The following is a 22,424-nucleotide window of genomic DNA, read 5'->3' as shown; positions in this document are numbered from 1 at the left end:
GTGTTTTTTTTTTAAATAGGTACAAATATATATGTTTGAAGTCGATAAGGATGGCACAGACCGTTCGAGGGCTGAAAAGCCAGTCAAGGTCGTTAAACACTTCCATATATATAAGGATGGCATACATTTATATTTGGGTATTTCTTCATTCCAAAATACAGTACTCACAAATAAAATTTCTTCTTCTTCAATTTCAAAACTCGTTTTGAGAATTTATTCAGCAAACAAATTAAACTATTTTTTTAATCCCATACAAGATTGATTTTTTTAAACGGCATGTCATATTTCTTTCCCCTCTTATTTTCAAGGGAAATTAACATTTTTTTTACCCCTCCTCCTTTTCACCAGGTCCAGGAAAAATGAATTGACATTTTCTAATGAATAATCATTTATAATTGCTATTTTATTTCCATAAGATCTACTTTAAAACAGAATCTGCAGGCGCGGATCCAGAGGGGAGGGTTCCGGGTGTTGTGACCCCCCTTTTTTTGACGATCAATGCATTTGAATGGGGACATGTAGTTGGAACCCCCCCCTTTTGTCCTGGGTAAGGAACCCCCCTTTTTAAAATGGCTGGATCCGCCCCTGATCTGTGACTTATACAGCCAAAGCATACAGTTATATTTGTTTATTTTTCTTGTTTCAATTACCATATGTACGTACATGTACAAGGAAATGAATAGGTCACCATATATAAAGATATGAAGGTGTTTTACAGAGATAATAATTCTGTGCAAAAAAGTAAGCCTGGAAGGGAGGCCAAAAAGTATAGATAAAAGAAGGTAGAGGTGATGAAATATAATGAAAATATTGATTGATTGTTGGTTGTTCAAAGTCCAGTGGCAAATATTTGATGCATGTTTAGGACGAATATGAAAAAGATCAATTGACAGGAAAATAAAGTATAAAGTGAAATAGTTATGAAAAATAGAAAACGATGACCCCCCCCGTCCCCCCCCCCCAAAAAAAACAACAAAAAAACAACAAACAACAAAACAAACCCACCCACACTCGCATATACATGTGTACATCTCTAAAAAAATATATAAATTTTGGTTTCATGGTGCCCCCCCCCCCCCCCCCCAGAAATCGAGGTTCTGGATCCGCCCCTGGCAAAAGGTTCATTTTTTTACAACGATGGTCAAGTATTAATTTTTTTCATGATGTAGTCATTCGTTTCAAATACAAAAATTAAATGAAAAAAAATAATCTTTGATGAAAATCGGTAAAATTTGGGCGTACATACTGAACTATTAGTTCGGTCAAGAAAGACAACTCGTACTAAAAAAGGGGAGGTAACTCAATTTTCTTATAAAGGGAAACGAGTTTATCAGTATTTCCGAGGAGGCTGTTGATTTTTGCACGCCAACTTGTGTACATAAATAATTAGATATCGGATCACAACGGGGTTTGAATGTTTGATGATCGATGTCCACGCTTAATTCCAATAGTATAATAATTTGTCATCTTAATAGAAAACCAAGTTTACGGAATCAAATTAGGATTATTACGGTTTATATATAATAATTTCAATTATTTTTTTATTATACGAGATGCGTAATTATTGTGTAACATAATTCTTTCTTATCTTTGAACACTTTTCTAAACATGTAAATTCTGTTAAGAAAATGAAAAGTATTTGATTTTATAAGACAAAAAAAGACATAAAAGAAATGAATCTGGCCACCAAAACATTGTATTTTGCCATGTCTAGTTGAAGGAACATAGTAAATATATTTTGAATCTCATACATACAATGCATTACATCGGTACAGAGAAAAATCTAAACTCATATTAACTCAATTTAGCTATTACCGAATTTGGTGAAAAGTTTGTTTCTTTTTTCATCTTTGAACTGCAAGATGGCGAAATGCATCTATAAAATCTATTAAATTTTGCAAGTTTAAAATAGAGAATGATTTAAAACAAAATCGATTTCACTTCTTCGATACATGAGGTAAAAATAAATAAAAAGTATTAAGTAATCAAATTTTTTGAATATCTATTTCAAGTTTATGATCTTTTACATGTTTTGTATGTAAAGATAGTAAGATAAACAGAATTAACACATTTTTGTTACTGCTTCGTTAACGATGATGTCCTACTGATTTTATGGTCATCATACTGATACTTTATATATTCCTTAGTTTTAAGAAGACACCTTTAACCAATTAATATTGTATGGTGTGTTATAACTTTGGATATTGATAAGGGTAAATACAGAAAAGCGCTGTAAACACATCACAATCATTAAATGATATTGTCAATGTTATATAAATACATTAATCCTAAAAGTTTTCATTCGGAATTTTTTCTAATTTCATTTTACATTTAGCAAACACGTACAAATTGATTCGAAAGACTGTGTCATGACTAAACAATTGCGGAAATTATAGTCAGCTATAAAAGGCCCCGAAATGACAATGTAAAAGAATTCAAACGAGAAAACTAACGGCCTTATTTATTTTACTAGCTTGGTTATAACAAAGCAACATATGCATGTCGGTGAAAAGAGAACCATAACTATTTCTGATGGGATTTCATGCAACTGATCTCAGTTGAAAAAACGTCAATCTAACATAACATACATTTGGTCAATGAAAAAAAATCAAACATCATGACAGTATCACAGTTCCAATTTTTTTTTTACGAATAAAGAGTTTTTTAAATGTGATTTGTCCATTCTTCAAGCAAGACAATTGTTTTAACTATGGACACTTAACAAAAGATTGACTTGTAAGTCTACATTGTCTTTAAGTTTATAATGAGGAATACGTGTGTAAAGGGAAGAAAAGTCAATTTGTACTCCTTACAGAAGATACAAAATGTATGTTAATTTTATCTCACTTAGGCCTTTTTTTATTTTATCTTTTAAATTAAATTATGATATTGCATAAAGTATAGTAGATTCTAAAAGAGAGATCCAATTTTTATAATCAAAATCAATATATAGTGTCACTGTTTAAATATTGCAATTCTGGACATAATTTCATTATATTGTTTGTTATATTGGTCTCTTACAACATCTACTACTAGGGACACCAATTCGGCCCTGTTGACTTCAATTTGTTTGGTTAAACTCTTCCTGGTTTCAAATGTTTATATAACTTGATTTTCATGGTAAAACGTTTTAAAAGGTTGCATTCATGTATCTTTTATTTGACACAATAGATCTAAATCTCCATGCTGCGAGATTTTATGATTTTAGTCAGTGTGTATTCAAGAAACAATCCATTGTGTGATTTTTAAGAATTAAACTTTTCCAAATATATTACAGTTTTCAGTATTTTTTTAATTTATTTTCATATTCGTTTTAATGATTATTTCATAATAATGTTCATTTCTAAAGAAATATATGTAACGGATCTCAACTATGACAAAGTATTTAGTAAACACGGGGTATTTTCCTAAATACATGTAGCTAACTTAGCGAAATCAAAAACACGTCAAAGATAAAACTCTGAAAGTGTTCAACTTGAAATGATAAGAAAAGTGTGAAAAATTAATAATATTTATACACGCATCACTCCCTGTAGAGAACAATCAAAGATACTTGAATCACACAAATCAATATTGGTATCCCGGGGTGTGTAGGTTTATGCAGTACATGTAGTTGTTAAAAAGTTAATTAGTAAATATTTCTGTTAAAACATATTTCAAACTTTATCATACTACTGAGTATTGGGACGTTTAATATGTGGGGTTTTTTTCAGGGAAGATAAATCATTACTTTTAGCAGAGACATATATGTCACTGTTGTTAGTAAGCTTACGGTTATGGAAAAATTATGAAATAATAATTATTGAAATTTTAATAATTTAAAAAATCATAGCCATTTTTTCTGTTAAAAAATATAACTAGTGCAACCAAAGAACTTTATCCAATTGATGTTTATGCATGGTGACGATATATGCAATAACGATCAAGGTTATTCTTTTATTCAATTAAAATCCGAAGGAGGATTTTAATTTCGACATGCAGCCGTTTCACCAGTCTTTTGTCAAAGTTTTTCTCGGGAGCTTCCAGCAAATTAATTTTTTTCATTGTAATTGTTAATTGTTGGAAGTTCAACATAATGATTCCTTTGTATACTTTATCCTCTATCATGATTGAAAAGGGGAGAATACACAAAAAAACGTATACCTTGTGTATTGCCAGTATTTCTACTTTAATGTCACATGTAGAGTAAACATGTATATCTTCAAAATTATATTGTATATCAGAATCTTAAAAGATATAATCATACTAATTCACAAAAGTATAAGTTTTTATCCGATGACTTCGTATCCAAGAGTGTAAAATTCTCTTTTCCATGACAATTTTCAATTTTCAACCATAAAAAGACGGGAGAATTACAAAAGTTATTTTTTAAACAAAAATACCATTTTATTTCCCTGTCTTTGAAGATTATTAAAATATCCACGCGAAAATAAGAAAATAACGAATACTATTTGTTATTTAAGCAAACAGATGTCAGGGGTTCGCAAAACAATGCCTTCTCTCTATACATTAAAAGGGCTACTTAGCTATTTACGGTAGCAAATTTTAAATCAAAAGTGACGGATGTTTAAAATATCTTATTTTCATAAAATTTACACCATAAAACAGTTCAAACCTTAAAGAAACTATATTTAACCACGCGAACAAGAAATTCAAATGTTAACATAAAGTAATACGGGTATAAAAACTATTTGCCCATACAAATCTATAGTAAAAATAATCGGTGTATATGGACAATTACTAGCGCATGCGCATTAAAGACCGAACGAATTCTTGTACATGTCGATTTTAAATAATTTAACATGTATTTAATAACATTAACGGTATCAATTTTCCTGCACCAGATGCGCATTTCGACAATAATCTATATCTGTCCTATGTTTTTACTGGTTAGTAACACTGTAAAACCTGTACCTGATGCATCGAAAGATTTGCAAGTGCCGCCTTTTGAAAGCATTCCAAGCTTATGGTACTGTAGTGATGATGTCGGTCGTACACACAAATTACAGCCAGCTACAATGGCTGCATCACAATGACCTTGTCTAATGCTATGAAAAGCTTGATCCATGGCCGTCAAACTGGAGGAGCAGGCAGTGTCTACACTGAGACTTGGGCCTAAAAAAAATACTTGATAGTGTAACCGTACTAATGAAAACATACCTGTAGGATTAAGAAAAAAAGACAGAAGATAACCACAGGAAAACTCAAACTAATATTAGAAAATAATCAGACTATGCCACAAAATAACGAAAAACAATCACTTTTTCTAAATTCACAATTTAGATAAGATAGTATAAGGTCACAATTGGGAGAGAACATTTAAGTCATTAATCGATACGGGTTTGTCGCGATCTTATCGGTTTCGATGAATGGATCAGATTAGATAAGATTCACTGCAGGAAATAACATATCGAAACAACAATGCATCAACACAACATCTCGTATAAAAAAAAATTAACTCTGCCAAAATCAATAAAGTGTCAACCATGACAAATTAAATACAGCGTTTCAACTGGACGAAAGTAGATGATTGCTAGTAAATTATAAATGTACTGTTTGATGCAAATAACACATACAATTATGTTTGGAAGCCCAAGCGCAATTTGCTCAAACTCACAATTTTCAATATCAGGGAAGACAGGGAAATGAAAGATAAGAACAGTTTTTACAAGAAAGGATCCTATATAATAGATTGAATCGTCGAATGTAAGTTTCTGATAGTTTCTTAATACATGTAATATTTAAGCGGAGAATTTATGAAAAAAATGCCTATAAAATCACATATTTTATGTTGAATGGCAAGGGAAATTCCAATATTAATACTACATGTATCTACGAATTATCTAGTTACCGGTTTCCGTCTAGATCGTTATAGTATCCAGCAGGGAACCAAGTTAGAATCATTTTGGACCAAAAGTGTATAGAAATACTAGGAACGACGATATGATAAAATTGAGAATGGAAATGGGGAATGTGCCAAAGAGACAAAAACCCGACCAAATAAAAAACAACAGCAGAGGGTCACCAACAGGTCTTCAATGTAGCGAGAAATTCCCGCACCCGGAGGCGTCCTTCAGCTGGCCCCTAAACAAATATATACTAGTCCAGTGATAATGAACGCCATACTAATTTCCAAATTGTACACAAGAAACTAAATTTAAAATAATACAAGACTAACAAAGGCCAGAGGCTCCTGACTTTGGACATGAATTGACAATGACAAAACTGAGAATAAACATAAATAACTTCAAAATTTCTAAAATCTTTTAATATGAATAAAAGTTTTACCACACATCATCTAAAGCACAATATTTTCCCTAAGACAATATTTTATGTTTATTTTTTATGATAATTTGTCTCCATCTATGAAAAATGACTAGAGATGAATACGAAAGTTATCTTATTTGACATTCTCGCACAAACTGATATTCAAGAAACTTTGTATCGTTAACGGGAATCTATCCAAAAGTACATTTTGTGTTTATTGAGATAATATTAATTTAAAGAATGGAGTATCATAAAATTTTGTTTGATGGAAGGGAGGCTATAAAAACTAATATTTTGGACAATGACATCAATAGATTTAATAAGAATAATCTATCAGCTAGTACTTTAACTTTATTCAAACAACAAAGTGGTACACTTAAAATATTTGACTTCAAGTAGTAATATTTCTGCAAATTTGATATTAGCTTATTATAAAAAATATAATTTTCTTATATGAAATACTTACCATGTAAAATATTTTCATTTATAAATTTAAAAATGTGAATGTTGCATGCCTTTACACTAAACATGAAAAGTATTTGATTCAGCATGTCACGGTTAAACAGATACTTTTCATGAACTATTTTCTGAAACACTTTTACAAATGCATGATGTATGATTCCCCAGGGAAGCCATGCTTTAATTAGGAAACAGAGTATATATTGTAGTGGACAGAAATTCTCAGTGACATATTGTCCCCAAGAATCTGACAATATTCCGTTGAGAAGGACACTATTTCGGAATGAAATACTGTCCTGAACATATATATTACTATAAAATAATTTTGTCCCGCGTAAACTGTTTCAAGGGGACATTATTTTATGATGCTGTTACATATGAAAATCGTATATTTGTCCTCGGAAATTTGCACCCCCCTCCCCCCCCAAAAAAAAAAATCGATACCATTAGGCATATTTCAAGCTTTTGAGTTTTTATAGAAATATTTATGGTCAAAAAGCTATTTCATCTCTAAACATCACACATTTCATTAGAAGCATAGCACAATCTTAAATGACATAAAGAGTTATGCCTCCTTCATTTGAAAGAAACTTTGTTTCAGTTTATGTCATCAATATTAACACAGTTCAAACCTTTGAAATCAAAGTAAAAGGACAGTCTATTTGCAAACATTGTTCGATGGCATCCTATCAAATGGTAACCAAGAGTTGTATCTGGGTCAGAAGACCAGGCATCATGTGACTCTGATAGACTGCTACCAATAAAAACTCCAGTGCTTGATCCTCTCAGACAGTCTGGACTAACTCCTTGAAATATACAATGGTTCAATTCAAATTAAACGGAGCTTTTGGTAAAAGTTATATATGGAATAGCTACCAAATCACAGAAATAAAAGGCAATTGAACTTCCTGAATACATTATGAAGTAGAAAAATAAATTATGACACCGACATCTAACATTTTTTAATGTTAGTTAAAAAAAATTATAAGAATTAATATATTCAGCTACATACCAGCATCAATGATAGATTCATAGGTTACTTCAAATAGTAATCTTAATTGAGGGTCCATACTATTGGCCTGCTTTTGGTGAATACTAAAGAATTCTGCATCAAACTTGGTAATATCCTTAAGTTTTCCCATTCTTGCAGGTAGGCCATGAAGTCCTGAAAAGATAATTTTAATTATTTGATCGATGAGCACAGATCAATATATCACTAACTAAATAATTATAGATTTTTGATACACAAAATATCATAATTTAGTATCTTAGGAAATCTTGAGGCACTATTATATATCTAAGAGAAGACTTTCTAAGTTTGATTAAGATATGTCTCATCTATTTTATATGTTTTTAGCCAACACGATATATTTGAACTAAACTTACTACATATATAGATACTGAGCACAATATGTTTTTCGTTTAAATAAATTAAATGTGTTTAAATAAATTCATTGAAACAGGATTATGGATAACACATAGATGTTAAGTCGAAACCCTAACTATACAGGTATAAAACTTATTCTAGAAATTACATTTTACGTATCGACACAGATGAAAATTTCTTTCTCTTTTTCATTTACGTTTGTTATATATATGAATAAAACATAACAAGAGTCATCGTCTTAGAAATATATTTTTTCGTCAAATATTGCTGTAGTGATCGCTTTTATCAACTCCGTACAGGGATACATGAATATATCATGTATATGAACTATGACATTTTTTAATATACGTTGATTCTATTTTGTGTATCTCTTTCTATTCTATTATTTCATATTCACTCGATTATGCATTTTTGGATTAATTCTCTTATGAGATATAAGTTAAGCAAAACCGAACTCCAAGGTAAATAAATAATAAACTGACAAAATCTAACGTTATGAACCAACGAAACAAGTGAAAAATAACTGTCATATTTCTAAATCTGGAAAGGCATTATGATTGCTTCTTTTAACAATTAAAAATGCATGTTTTTATAACAGAACTTGAACTTTTCAAATTATTTTATAAGCCATTGACTGAAAAACTTACAGAAACCCATACTGAAAAAAGGTATTATGCAAACCTGACATATCTACCGATCAAATTTATCAAATTCACAGGCAGAACTCTGACAAATAAACTTTAATTCTTTTGAATATTTATGCAATTAAAAACGCCAATTTTAATACTCTATAAACATTATTACAAATTGATTAATTTCACATAACGGACTGATTTTTTTCAATATGGTTACCAAGTCAAGAAGCCGTCATTTCATTTATTTTGTGTTCTTAATATGTGGCATGTACTTGTGACCTGCAAAAGAAATTGTCACAAATGAATGATTTTTTTTTTAAAAGATGACATTTTGTGCAAATGTTTTTAGTACTCTGAGATCAACATATTATTGATAACGTCATTGGATGATTTTGAATATCGAGCCTCATAACTACTTTTGTCTTTTTAATTTTTGACACACTACAAACCGATTGATATTTTTGTATAATTTATCTATAATAAATACCATTATTTCTTTATTAGAGATGGCAGTTAAAAGTATAATATTAAGACTTTTTAATAAGAATACTTTTACTTGATCGAACAAAAACAATTATATTGCACGTTTGTATAAAACGTCAACGTCTTACAAACACACCAACAAAAGCATGACAGCCATATATTATTGCGATATAGTCCAATGTTTAATTTTATCGAATTAAACACTGGTAAATATTGATGACGTGTAATCCATTTATACTTTTCCCATACATTTGCGATATTACTGACTTGTTATCAAAGGCAAAACACTTTGCTTATAGATTTCGAAATTCATAATGATATATCCTTCTAACATATTATTTTAGCCATGATAATGTTGTAAGGAATTGACTCGTGCCTTCTTTTCACTAAAACTATATAATTACAAGTTTATGTCACTTTTAATTTCAACATGTTTATGACTTCAAAGTGCAATCAAAATTGACATTTCTGTCCTAAAGTTTCTAGACGCTCGATCTTATAGATATAGAAAATGCCCTGTTTTGAGCAATTATCACACATACTCCTTTTTAAAAGATAAAACATTGATATACAATGATGAAAAATAATTCCGAAAAGCAAAACGTGACTCATCACTAAATCAAAAAGGGGAACGCGGGGATTCTACAAAGACCAAACATTCTATCAACCTAGATAATCTACTGAAAACTTGTTTTCAGATTCCTACCTTGGTAAATACATTTTTAACAGGAAAATTGTGGATCTAATCTGGTTTAATAGTTAGCTAAACATCCAACTTGTATCTTGTGTCGTTTTTTGACAAAATTGCAAGTATTATATTAAAGTGTTGTCAACAATAAATGTCTAATTATAAAATGCATTTTCAGTTTATATCTATCTTACTGTTTGTACAGATTCTACGTAATCATGTGACTACTCATTTCCAATACATAACATAATTTGTAATAGCTAATTATAAAAGTTTTATCTTTTATATCTTCCCCAATTAAACCTTGATAAAAAAAAAATTCAGAACAATAATTAGTCTGTATACGAAGAGTAACAAGTAACTAGTAACAAAGCAGTAAAAGTGCTATTAATTCTCAAAATGTCTTAATGGCATTTAGATTCCATCACTGCGACGAGTGTGTTACGATATTTCTCAACTCGAAACAGTTTTTAACATTTAAGATCATTTAAAGCGAAAGGCTTGCTGAGCTTTTTCAATAATTAAAATTTAACTATTGACAGCGGAGAAATATCGTAATGCACGAGTAACAGTGGTAGAATCTGTTTCTCTAATGATTTTTGTTCGTCCTTTTTAAAGATTTGCAGAAACTTGTGTTTTTATATGTGACGTCATCAGAAATAGTCTCCCTTTTCAGGACGTCACAATAGGAAATTCAGATAGGAAAAAGAGATATTTCACAAGTGATGATAATTGTTTTTTTCACAAACCGCTCAAGAAATGTGAGAAAAGCGTATGCATTAAAGAAAGACACATTTCAAACCTTTTGGCCATCTTCTTTCATCATCTGTCACCATGTCATCTTTATTTATCAAATGCTGTTTAAATTCTTCAATATTGTCAGATTCTGGAAGTCTACATGAAACACCACTGATGACAACATCTTCTACTTTGCTGTTAGGTGGGCTTGAAACTGGATTCAAGACAAATTGATCTGACCCAGTTCTACTTCCTTTATTTTTACCAGTGGGTTTGTCCTCCTCTGTACCCCGTGATAAACGTTTCAAATACTGTGCATACATTTTTTAGTCCCTGAATGAATAAAAATGTAGATAAGTAATTTGTATATGTTAAGATATCACTTCGTCTACATTTTTAACCAATTGCAAAGTGTATTATTTAAGAGCTGAAAGATGAATGTTGCTATTATCGTGAGGATACACAGTTCATGTTTACCACGGGAAACCTTTGGTCAATTCACCCGTGAAACTATACTGTACAAAAAGTTGTTGTTAATCAGGCGATTTTCATCATTACTGTGAAATTCAGGTATTCTAATATTGTAAACAAAATCAAATGTCTTTGGCCATTATTAAACTGAAAAAAAACTTAAACTTATGTCAACGAAAATTCAACGGTCAAAGTAGCACAACTTCGTGAAAATGATAGGTGTCAAACATAAGCTGAAGATTTAATCCGTGGTTTAGACTAAACATAACTTTTCTAGTTTATGATCGGAAGAAGTTTGTGTTTTATCTATGTAATCGAAAAGTCACTGCTACAACCATTGCATAAACAGGCGTTCTAACGAACGTTTTGTATATTCCAATTATCGCTATTTAATTAAATATTACGATAAAATAATTAACAATAGAAACTAAGGGAACACGTGCCCTTGTCAATGTAAACATCAGCATCATCATAAGCAAAATAGCGATAAACAGATTATCATTGACTATGTAAACTCGATTACTTTTCTCACTTTCGTCGTACGGAGAGCGAGAAAATCAATCTCGTTGAGATGACCAACGATAATCTACAACTGTCGCTGTGGAAACTATCGTATGTGTTAGTCAATTTTCATAGACATTTAAACACCGCAAATAAAATAGACGATATTGTGCAGCTGCATATGATCAATGTTATTGATCGACTGAGTGAGAGAAGAAAAATTCCAGACTCAATACATCAATGGTAACAGTGGATTTACTTACTCAAAACAACATTTATATTTCATGATGGTCAAAGTCAAGTCAAAGTGGGTCTAACTTTTAAGACGCCAACATCATTTGACAGAATCAGTCTTAGCGTTGCAATATGTTTGTCTAATAGTTCAAACTAAAAAATTGGATTCGATCCATGCGTAAGGGATGCACAACATTAGTTGTCGAACTAATGGATTATCACGTCATCACCAAAAGACAAAATATCTTTTATGGTGTAGCCTAATTTTTTTACATGTTTTTGTTCAGTATCCTGTATAACATCCATGTTTGTAGATTAAGCTCAATATGCCAAATTATTGATGTAGAAATAGATTTGAAGTACACTCAATGAAATTTTGTAAAGAAATGTATAATGCGTTTTTTTGTACAGTAAATGTAACCCATGTTATCAAAAGCCGACGCTTTAATTTGGTTGCGATTTTTTTTTTTGAATTTTCTGCATACGTATTGTTGTAGTTATCACAAAATTAATCAGCGTATAACTGTAAAAAAACTAATGAGATGTAATATAAATATACGTACCATGCATCATACGCAAAACAATATGTATTTATTATCTGTGGTCGAAAAAAGTTATTTTCATTAAAGGTCCGATCAAATATTCATTATTCGTCGGGTATTTAAAGTTTGGTTATTTTCTCATGTGATCTGTCCAAGAATATAGAGATCACTCATATATTTGTGATTTTGATTTATTTATTAAAAATAAATTTCAAATGTCAGCTTGTACAAAAGTCAAAATCAAATTAAATTTAACTTTAAAAACGGACAATATTTTTTTCCAATTTTATTTTCGTCTCAGATTGACTTAACATGGATGATTTTTTTTCAGTTAATGCTTACAAATCTGCCAGAAATGCTCATATTCTTATCGAAATATCCATATTATTATTGTTTGAAAATATTGTTTATGATGACGTTGCCTGTTTCAAAAGCTAAACATACCTTTCATTTCATGAACACTGAAGATATGATAGTAAAGTTCCCGAATTGAGCTATCTGCAGCCATAAATTACCTTATACACATGAATTAATGTCGTAACCGTCATTGAAAAACTGATGAAAATAATAATTATAATAACAAAATGACGATTACAGTAATAATTAATTATATTTTTTCTAAAAACGTACCAGTAAACTATACTTGCTCCAATAAGGTTTGATCTACTACATTTTGACAACATATTTTGAAGTAAAGTTTATGACTGCAAATATAAAAACAAAAAATCGAAAGTGCATTGGCCAATCATATAACTGGACCAGGATATAAAACTGCCTTTAAACACTGATGCAATCCAATTAATAAACCCAAATAGACTGTCAATTATACTCCGATTAAACCAATAAATTCACTATTGTGGCGGTGCAACTTCTATAATATGCATACTTGTATATATAACTATGATCTATTTACGAATGCTTCTTAATTATCTTTATTTTAGTTAATTTTTTTTAATTTTTTTTACTTTAAATTTTAAATTTTTTATTATCATGACTTACCTAGCTATACATTTCAAAATTCAAACTTTTCAAAACGTGCCAAACGTCTCAAAGCAGAATTTATACTTATATAGCAATCATTTAATTGATTGTATGCAAAAATTACTTTCTTTTGAGCATACAACTAGAAATTACCAAATATAGTTATTGTCCGAAATAGGGTCAAAATTAAAATATTAATTGTAACGTTATATATGTCCAAAACTGTCAAATATATGTCACGGATTTATAAGAAACGGATTAATATAAGTTAAACAATTGTTTCCGGATCCTATTAATCATTCAATTGTATTAATATATTAATACCAAATTGTGTACATTATTTAACTTGAATGTTATTTTAAATAAAATATGTTTATACTTTTATCTGTCACAATATATCACTCTCCTTAGAAATTTGGAGTCCAAAATTAAAAAAATATTGTGTTCCATATTATGTTTACTATATTAATTTAAAAATGGATTTATAAATTTAAATTATTAATGCAAACGAATAATTGATATCCATATTAAAGATCAAAACAGTATAGAAGAAAAGCAATTAAAAAAATTGTCTTGAAAAAAAATTAAATATAGTATTTTGTTTTATGATTTTAAGCAATACAAAAGAACAGAATCTTATTTTTTAAATATTCGTTTTTAGTCTTCATGTTAAACATACTATTAAATGGTTTCTTTTTACACTAATTGATGTTTAGAAATATATGCACAGTGTTTAACAAAATGATGCAAAAATATATGAAGGATGAATACACTTTAATAAATCTTAAACATAATTCTATTTTTCTTATTTCAGGTCTAATTTACTTTTTAATCATTTTGTGGCCTGCCTGAAATTTTAGGTAGTCCATGCGTATATATTTTATGGCGTTCCTGCTCCCAAGGTGACCAATGCGGATATGTTTTATGTCTTTCCTGCTTCTGAGGTAATCATGGGTACATGCTTTATGTCGCTTCTGCTTTTGATGTAACCCATTCTGCTAATTGTTTGTGTTGCCCATGCTTCTGAGGTAGTTGACCTAAGTTTGCGATTTTCCAGCCGGACACAGGCTAAAGATATTGTTGGTTTTTTTTAACAATACTAGAATACCTGCATTTCACAGATATAATGAAAATCGCCTGATTAACAACAACGTTTTGTTCAAGTTTCATGGGTTAATTGACCAACAGTTTTCCTTGATTAAAACATGAACAGTTTATCCTCACGATAACAGCAATCTTCACATTTAAGCTCTTGCAAAAATACACTAGTCTAGGCATTTTTTGTTTGAACTACTGGTTCCGTCATTTCGTTTTTAAATACACCTTAACTTATTCATTGTTAATATATAAGTTAATTCAATATTCGTTAATCTGGTTTTTATTGATTTAAGTTCGTGTTGCTCATTCTTATGTTTTATACGAGGATTTTGGAAGATTTCTTTTTATCATTTCCTCGAGTTTTATTATTGACATGGTATTGCAAGATCGTTTGAAAATATTCATTAATATAAATAAGAAGATGTGGTATCCATCCAAGTCACAATGTGTAAAAAGTATACCATTATAAGTCAAAGTATGGTCTTCAAAACCTAGCCTTGGCTAACACCGAACAGCAAGCTATAAACGGCCCTGCAAATGGCTTGAGTAAAACCATTCAAACAGGAAAACCAACGGTCTAATCGATATAAAAAACGTAAACAGAAAAACACTAATGACCAACATCAATAAACGACACCCACTGAACAACAGGCTCCTGGCTTCTGAAAGGTGCAAACACATGCAGCGGGTTTAAACTAAGTAAATGCCAGCAACCCCCTAACATTGGACAGTAGTTCAACATCACAAAACAAGAACACACTATACTAGTATTTGCTTCAATTCTTTGTTCAGTTCCATGTATAAAATTCGTGTGTGAAGATTAAGCTCTATATACCAAGATGTTGCTGTAGATATAGATTTGAAACACACTCAATGCAATTTTGTGAATAAATGTATTATGCGTTTTTATTTTGCAGCGTAGATGTTACCGTGGAACAAAAAAAGTCGACTTTGTAATGTTCTTGCGTCCTATTTGGAATTTTCTACATTCGTCCTGATTGTTTAAGTGACCACATGGACTGTTATAATTACTGAATATTAGCATTTTAAAAACACGCTGTTGTTAGAACCTTACCTTTTTATCTGGTATGAACTCTGCTCCATACTATAATATGCATTACGTCTTTGATATATTATATTTATCAGCAGCTGTAACATAAGTTGAAATTTCGGACAGTTTAAATACCCATCGCCATTCAACCATATAAACAATAAACCCCACTTTTTGTATTTGCATCATAAAATATTTGACACGGTCAATGGACAAATGTAAGAGTTAACTGTTTAATATGCCAATATAACATATTTTTGATTATAAAACATCGTGATTCCAATAAAGATGAATGATAGCGAAATGTATAAAATGTGCTTTGCGTCATACTTTAAATTATGTTGTTTTCTATAGATATAACGAGAATCAATAAAACAGATGTGAAGAAATATCTGTCATACAACTGGAAAGTTTAGAACGCTATATAAGTTTATTCAAAAATACGTGTGCCAGTTAAAACAAAACAGTAAATAGTCTATGAGAATCGTTCTCCAAAAATGTAGTTGGCATATTTGTGTGGCAATTGTTTTTTGGAAAGATTATAATACAACATAGAGTAAAAAAAGTATATATGCTATTATGAACGAGTAAACTATCAATACAGACCAAGAGGTAACTACATACAAGACACCATACAGCATTCAACAATGAGCAAAGCCAATATAGTATAGTTAGTTATAATAGCCCTTGAAGGTGTAATACCACCAAATTCGATTGTATACGAAAAAAGGTCGAAAAAAATATTCCCTTTAATTTGACAGTTGTAGGTAATTAATTCTACATTTTATTGCAGTAACACATTTCTGTTTCATAAACATATGTCTTGTATATTTCAAATCACTATTGTTTTTTTTAATTTGGGGTTTCTATAGAATATTTTGTAAACTTGAGGTTACATGGTTCCTTGTACACAGGTTAAAAAAGGGGAGAAATTTGTTTGGGACACTTCCAGTGATGTTTATTTTATTTTATTTTATGCAATGAAATGTTATGTGATTTTTTTCTATAGTACTGGACAGGATAAAACTTCACTCATACCAAGTATTTCTTTATTTGAATCAAAGAGAACTTATGCACATTTTTTGGAAAAGTGCAAATTTAACAAAGACTAATAGGGGAAAATCTATGGTGGTATTAAACCTAATATGGGAAGCTGTACATGCACCTTTGACCTTGTGAGTACTCTCATGTGTTAAAATTTCTTGCTACTTAAGTGAAATATTACAAATAATAAATATTCTGAGTGGATTGAGTCTCCAAAACACATTTTATGAGAAAATTTCCTTGAAATAGGACTCTACCTTAAATCTTCAGTTGACAGAACAAGCCATACTGTGTGTTTTGGGGAGATTTTTCTCCTTATTTCTTACATTCTGCTATGATAGAACATTTTCCTATGAAATACTTTAATAAATATATCGAGCTATAAGTAAATATGATTATTTTTAATGATGGAACAACAAATTATTCACTAAAAGAGAAGCCTTAATACACAGCTATTACACTTTATTTAATGAAAAACTAACATTGACCATCGAAAACTAAGATCGAGGAAAAAATACCGGTGATTTACATTTATGGTTAAGGTCGCACTGTGGCTTATAACTGTTTACTTGCACTTCATTGTGACTCTGAGTGATAGTGATCTTTCGCCACACTTTTGCCTCATTGGCAATCATTCTAGATCCTAATTTTATATTTTAAAATAAAACAAGAAGATGAGGTATGATTGCCCATGAGAAAACTCTTCAAAAGAGAGCAAATGACACAAAATCATATTTCACCGTACGGCCTTCAACAATGATTCAAGCTTTAAATGTTTACAATATAGTTTATTCAAGAACTACTTTGAATATATTATTAAGAAGCATGACGGAATAGTGCTAGATGGAATCCATAAACTGGTGAGTAATGGCATGTGTGACAATAATTTGCAAAATGTTTCAGATAAGGCTTAAGGTTTGGTACCATTAAAACGTTTACAGCCGCTGAAACTGTTGGCACCTGTCCTTATTCAGCAATATGATGTTCAGTAGTTGTCGTTTGTTGATGTGGTTCGTAAGTGTTTCTCGTTTCTCATTTTTTTGGGCACTTTATAGCTTGTTGTTAGGAATTAGCCAAGGCTCCGTGTTGAAGACCGTACCTTTACCTATAATGTTTACTAAATTGTGACTTGGATGGAGAGTTGTCTCATTGGAAAAAAAGAACTGTCATATTCCTGACTTGGTACAGGCATTTTCAAATGTAGAAAATGGTGGATTAAACGTGGTTTTATAGCGCTAACCCTCTCACTTTGATGACAGTCTCATCAAATTCCTATATTTACCATGATGCGTTAATTAAACAGACACAATAAATAAAATAGTCAAAATATGGGTACAGAAGTCATCATCGTGTAACAATTTCAAAAGGAACAATTTAACAGAACACAAAAACATCAATCTACAAACACATTCATTGATTTGCGTGTCTGACGTCAGAATTTTTTTTACATCACATATATTTGTCGTTCAATGTACATACAAACAATTTTAAAATTTCACATAGGCAATGTTAGCATACAGGGTTAAAAAATCAAAAGTATGTAAGAATAAATTTCAGAAATAGACCGAGATTTAAAATAGTCCAAAAGTTATATAGAATTTATAAGAATCCACTAATAGTTAATTCCACTACGCGATTGAATGATGTTGACGTTTGTGGTTCAACGTATTTTTTAATTCATAATAGAAATATATCATAATTAAAAACCAATTGTTCAGAGAACCATTGATGGTCTTTCCACCAGTAAGGGTCTTTTTTATATGAAAATATTAAAATTCGGTTTTAAATGTCAATTTTAACGTCAAATGACAGCTTATTGGACGCTGATTCCAAAAATATATGGTTTCTATACAAAAAGATATACATAAGGGAGATAATTTTTTACTTCCGGTTTAAAAGATGTTATTTCCGGTATGTTTTGATAGTTTACTTGACACTGATTCCAAAAATAGATGGTTCTATATACTTTTACATTAAATTAGTACAAAAAATGGCTACTTCCGGTTTACAAAAGGTCACTTCCGGTTGGCTTTTTCAAGGTCACATTGCTTGCAACCTTTTGCCAAAAGTCCCATGGCTTTATCATGTATATATAAGAGGAAAAAACAAAGGTCAAAATCTAGAACGTTAAATTTACCTATGACCTTGAGCTCAATTTCAAGGTCATCAACCAAGGACCTCAAATCAAAAGACTCTAGGCCTCTACTTTATATTGTTAATGAGTTATATTACCATACAACTAATATTAGATATAAAAGGGGGAAAAACTCGCATTAAATGTTACGTACCCTTTTAAGTAAAATTTACATGTTTCGACATGTCGCAACTAACAATTGTGTGAAAATATTTTGTCGATATCTTGTATGATTTCTGAAAATAAGAGATAACAAGCCAAAATCAAAAATTTGAACATGACCTGGACCTTTGACCTTGACCTCATTTTCATACTTTTTGAGCAAGGGCCTCAAATCAAAAGACCCTAGGCCTCTATCACTTATGGTTTTCCAGTTACAAATTTATTTCACTTATTTCAATACAAAAGGGAAAATTACTCTCATATGGGGTCTTCGTAAAGCTTTGGTCAAAATAAAACGTAACATCCTGAGCATATAACGAGCAATTTGGAAAAATAAATTTGTCGCTTTCTTTTACGGTTGCGGAGGAGATCTGATAACAAGAAAAACAGTGTTTGGGGAGATAACTCTTACAAAGAAAAGTGTTCGGTTAAACAGGGTGAGTTTCAAAAGCGTATAGACTGTATGATCTCATATACAAAAAAACTAAGCGACATCTTTTAAAACATTTTTACACCGCAAGAAAAAAATTAGGCGGAAGAAAAAAAAAATAATCAGAACAAAATCAATAGGTCTTTCCACACGAAAGGTGGAAAGACCTAATGACATAAATTAGAACAATATCATACTGACGGGATCTTTTAAAGTACAGAGTCACGTTATAAGAACCAAAGAAAAACAAAAAGTCCTTCTTTAACTTTGTTTTAAATAAACCTGTTTATTTACTTTTGACCATAATTATTTATTCCTTATAGATCAAATTTATTCGTTCATTGTGTGTTAATTTGCGTTTTTTGATTGAGTTAAGCCTTCCAATTGATATTTTCTAGTGTATATGTCTATGTTGTGATGTTATACTATTGTTTGAGAAACTGTTTGGTACTATTAACACGTTTATCCCGCTGCAAATGTTTGCACCTGTCCTTAGTCAGGAAAATGATGTACAGTAGTTGTCGTTTGTTCATGTAGTTCATACGTGTTTCTCGTTTTTTTTTTTATAGATTATGTCGTTGTTTGTCCCGTTTGAATGGTTTTACACAAGAAATTTTTGGGGCCTTTTATAGACTGCTGTTCGGTGTGAGACAAGGCTCCGTGTTGAAGGCTGTACCTTGACGTATAATGGTTTACTTTAATAAATTGTTACTTGGATGGAGAGTTGTCTCATTGGCACTCATACCACATCTTCCTATATCTATGTTACCATTCTATTGACAGGAAATTGTTCAAGAGCCATGAAATTGAAATTGTTTGCAAAGGAAAAGTATTATAAAGCCTATTCACTGAAGTACACAAATGTCGTTTGCAAGTCTCATGGACAACTCAAAAATGCGCAAACTTGAATATTTGACCACAAATGTAAATGGCTATTTTGAAAATGGTTTATAGTAAAATTGAATCACACCAAAAGCTTTTACCCCAAAAATTACTCTTTACTATGCCATCGTTTGGTGAAGTCTTTTTATCGTTAGGGTTGTCGCCCAATTTCAATATTTCTAGGAAGATGTTAGTGTTTGCAACTGTAGAGCTGGAGTCTTTAACAGTTCGTTTTTGTGAAAATGCCTATTGCTCGTAAGGGTATATTTATTCATGACCATAAATAGCTAAAATGTCAGAAATTCCCGCTAAACATAGGCACTATCTATGTTATAAATTGGATAATATTTTCTTAAATAAATTTGGAAGTACGCGTTTCTTGATATATTTCGATTATGCAGTGCAATACTGTCAAGTTGAACATTCGAGTTGAATGGATGTGTTTCACAGTTCACTTCGTTACCTAATTTCCAACTTACATTTTAAAATGGTTGATTGAAATTAAATCTCCATCAATAAAAACGAATGAAAAACAAAGTGACGAACCTTTATACTTCGGAATTGCATGGCAGATATGTTATATTATCGTTCAGTCAAAGGGGAAGAAATCTGAAATAACAATTTTTCACTTCGTCTTTTATCAAAAACTGTAAGTATTATGAAAAATAGAACGAGGCAAATCTAAAAACAATGATCTATCATTACTAAATATAGGAGACTTGATCATGATGTTAATGGTCGAGTTGATTCGTGGTTTCGTGATTTTAACAGACATCGTCGTGAGTTATTGACCGTTATGGAATATTAAACACAGTATGTTTTCCATTTGTGAAAACAATACAGTCATCCATTCCTTGTAAATGACTTGAGCTTAAGTTTGTTTAACGGGTCATTGCAATAACAGCAGGCAATAAATTATTGCTAGTTAAATTTTGATCATATTCAAACAAAATAAAAATGATCAAATAAGTTGCAGTACCACACAAGTGCCCTTACTTATATAACTTCTTGGCATTTATGTTGAAGACAGCCATTGAAATTACCAATCTTTTTTAAAAGTCTCACAGTTCACGTGTCAAATTCCTTATTTATATGTTATGCAATACGGACCCGTCCCGGTGTCACGCTTATTCAACCTTTATGGATTGTTTATTATTTATCTATGTATCTGTTATATTATGGTTACAATTGATAGGTTTTAAAACCATAAGTTGAAAAATATTATAGAGATGACGTAATTGTCTTTCTATTCTATTCCCTAAACATTTATCGGTGAATAAAATTTGAGTGCTTTAAAATACGGGGTTATATATTTAAACATTGACAGTCACAACATATATTCTAAGTAAAATCCGACGAGATCCAAGTTCGGACGTCGAGTTTATGTATAAGGACCAATACCAGAGTTGACTTGATTGTTTTGTAATTTGATATTTAATTTGCTTTGCACATTAAATGTTGATATATATGAATTCAAATGTAAATATAATATGTGGACTTCCAATTGGGGCTTTGTTGTTTATTCCCTAGTTTATGAGTCACGACAAAGCTCGTCCTATATCCCTGTTATACAACACTGAAATTATATATTAGAAAATAACTAAACTCCATGAGATAACTGTTCAATAAATGGAAAAAAAAACACAAAATTACAGATCAGATGTGAATACATTTCTCTGCTGTAAGTCTATTGTTCTAACTGTAGATTATTTTCAAAAATCCAATGTACAGTGAATACATATTCTAAAATACAAATTACAGAATGAAATGTAAATTTTAAGATACGACCTCAGTACCTCGACACTTTTTGTTTTAACCTTTCGTCAAACAAATAACGACCAAGTATATGCCTCGAGAACACAGTTATTTTGTAGTGTATTTCTTTTAGACAATGAATTCAAATTGAAAGAATCGCACCTGCTCTATCTCAAAAAGATTTTTACAGTGTAATGCACTACTAGTGGCACAAATAATATCTAAATTAAAGACACTTCTACCAGCTCTAACTCAAAATATTGACAATTCTGTGTTAAGGGAGTCTAAAATTCAGTTTGACAGCTTCAGACGTAATAAAATTTGACCTATTTTAACCCCGTTAACTGGACCAAATCACTACTTAACATAAAGATTCAGCACCCAAACTTTTATGGCAGTGGCTATTTGACCGGCACCGGCAAAATAGAAAATTTGCGATATAGCCGTCACAGGCAAAATAAAAAAAAATCATTTTGCCGGCA

General features: G+C 30.7%; 1 protein-coding gene across 1 annotated transcript in view; it reads right to left on the bottom strand.

Annotated features, from left to right (window-relative positions):
• LOC139486976 (fatty acid synthase-like) overlaps positions 1-10,995 on the bottom strand; it is a 36,910-nt gene extending 25,915 nt beyond the window's left edge. Inside the window, exons 1-4 of the mRNA XM_071272015.1 lie at positions 10,722-10,995; positions 7,739-7,891; positions 7,359-7,532; positions 4,915-5,115 (exon numbers count right to left, since the gene is read on the bottom strand). Coding sequence (XP_071128116.1) covers positions 4,915-5,115; positions 7,359-7,532; positions 7,739-7,891; positions 10,722-10,980 — 787 coding nt within the window. The 5' untranslated portion in view covers positions 10,981-10,995. The remainder of the gene's footprint in view (positions 1-4,914; positions 5,116-7,358; positions 7,533-7,738; positions 7,892-10,721) is intronic.
• Positions 10,996-22,424: the final 11,429 nt, after the last annotated feature.

This window comes from Mytilus edulis, chromosome 1 (assembly GCF_963676685.1).
Source record: "Mytilus edulis chromosome 1, xbMytEdul2.2, whole genome shotgun sequence".
In the NCBI taxonomy this organism is placed as follows: Eukaryota; Metazoa; Mollusca; class Bivalvia; order Mytilida; family Mytilidae; genus Mytilus; species Mytilus edulis.
The sequence above is the reverse complement of the archived record's forward strand: the minus strand, read 5'-3'. Positions and strand labels throughout refer to the sequence as shown.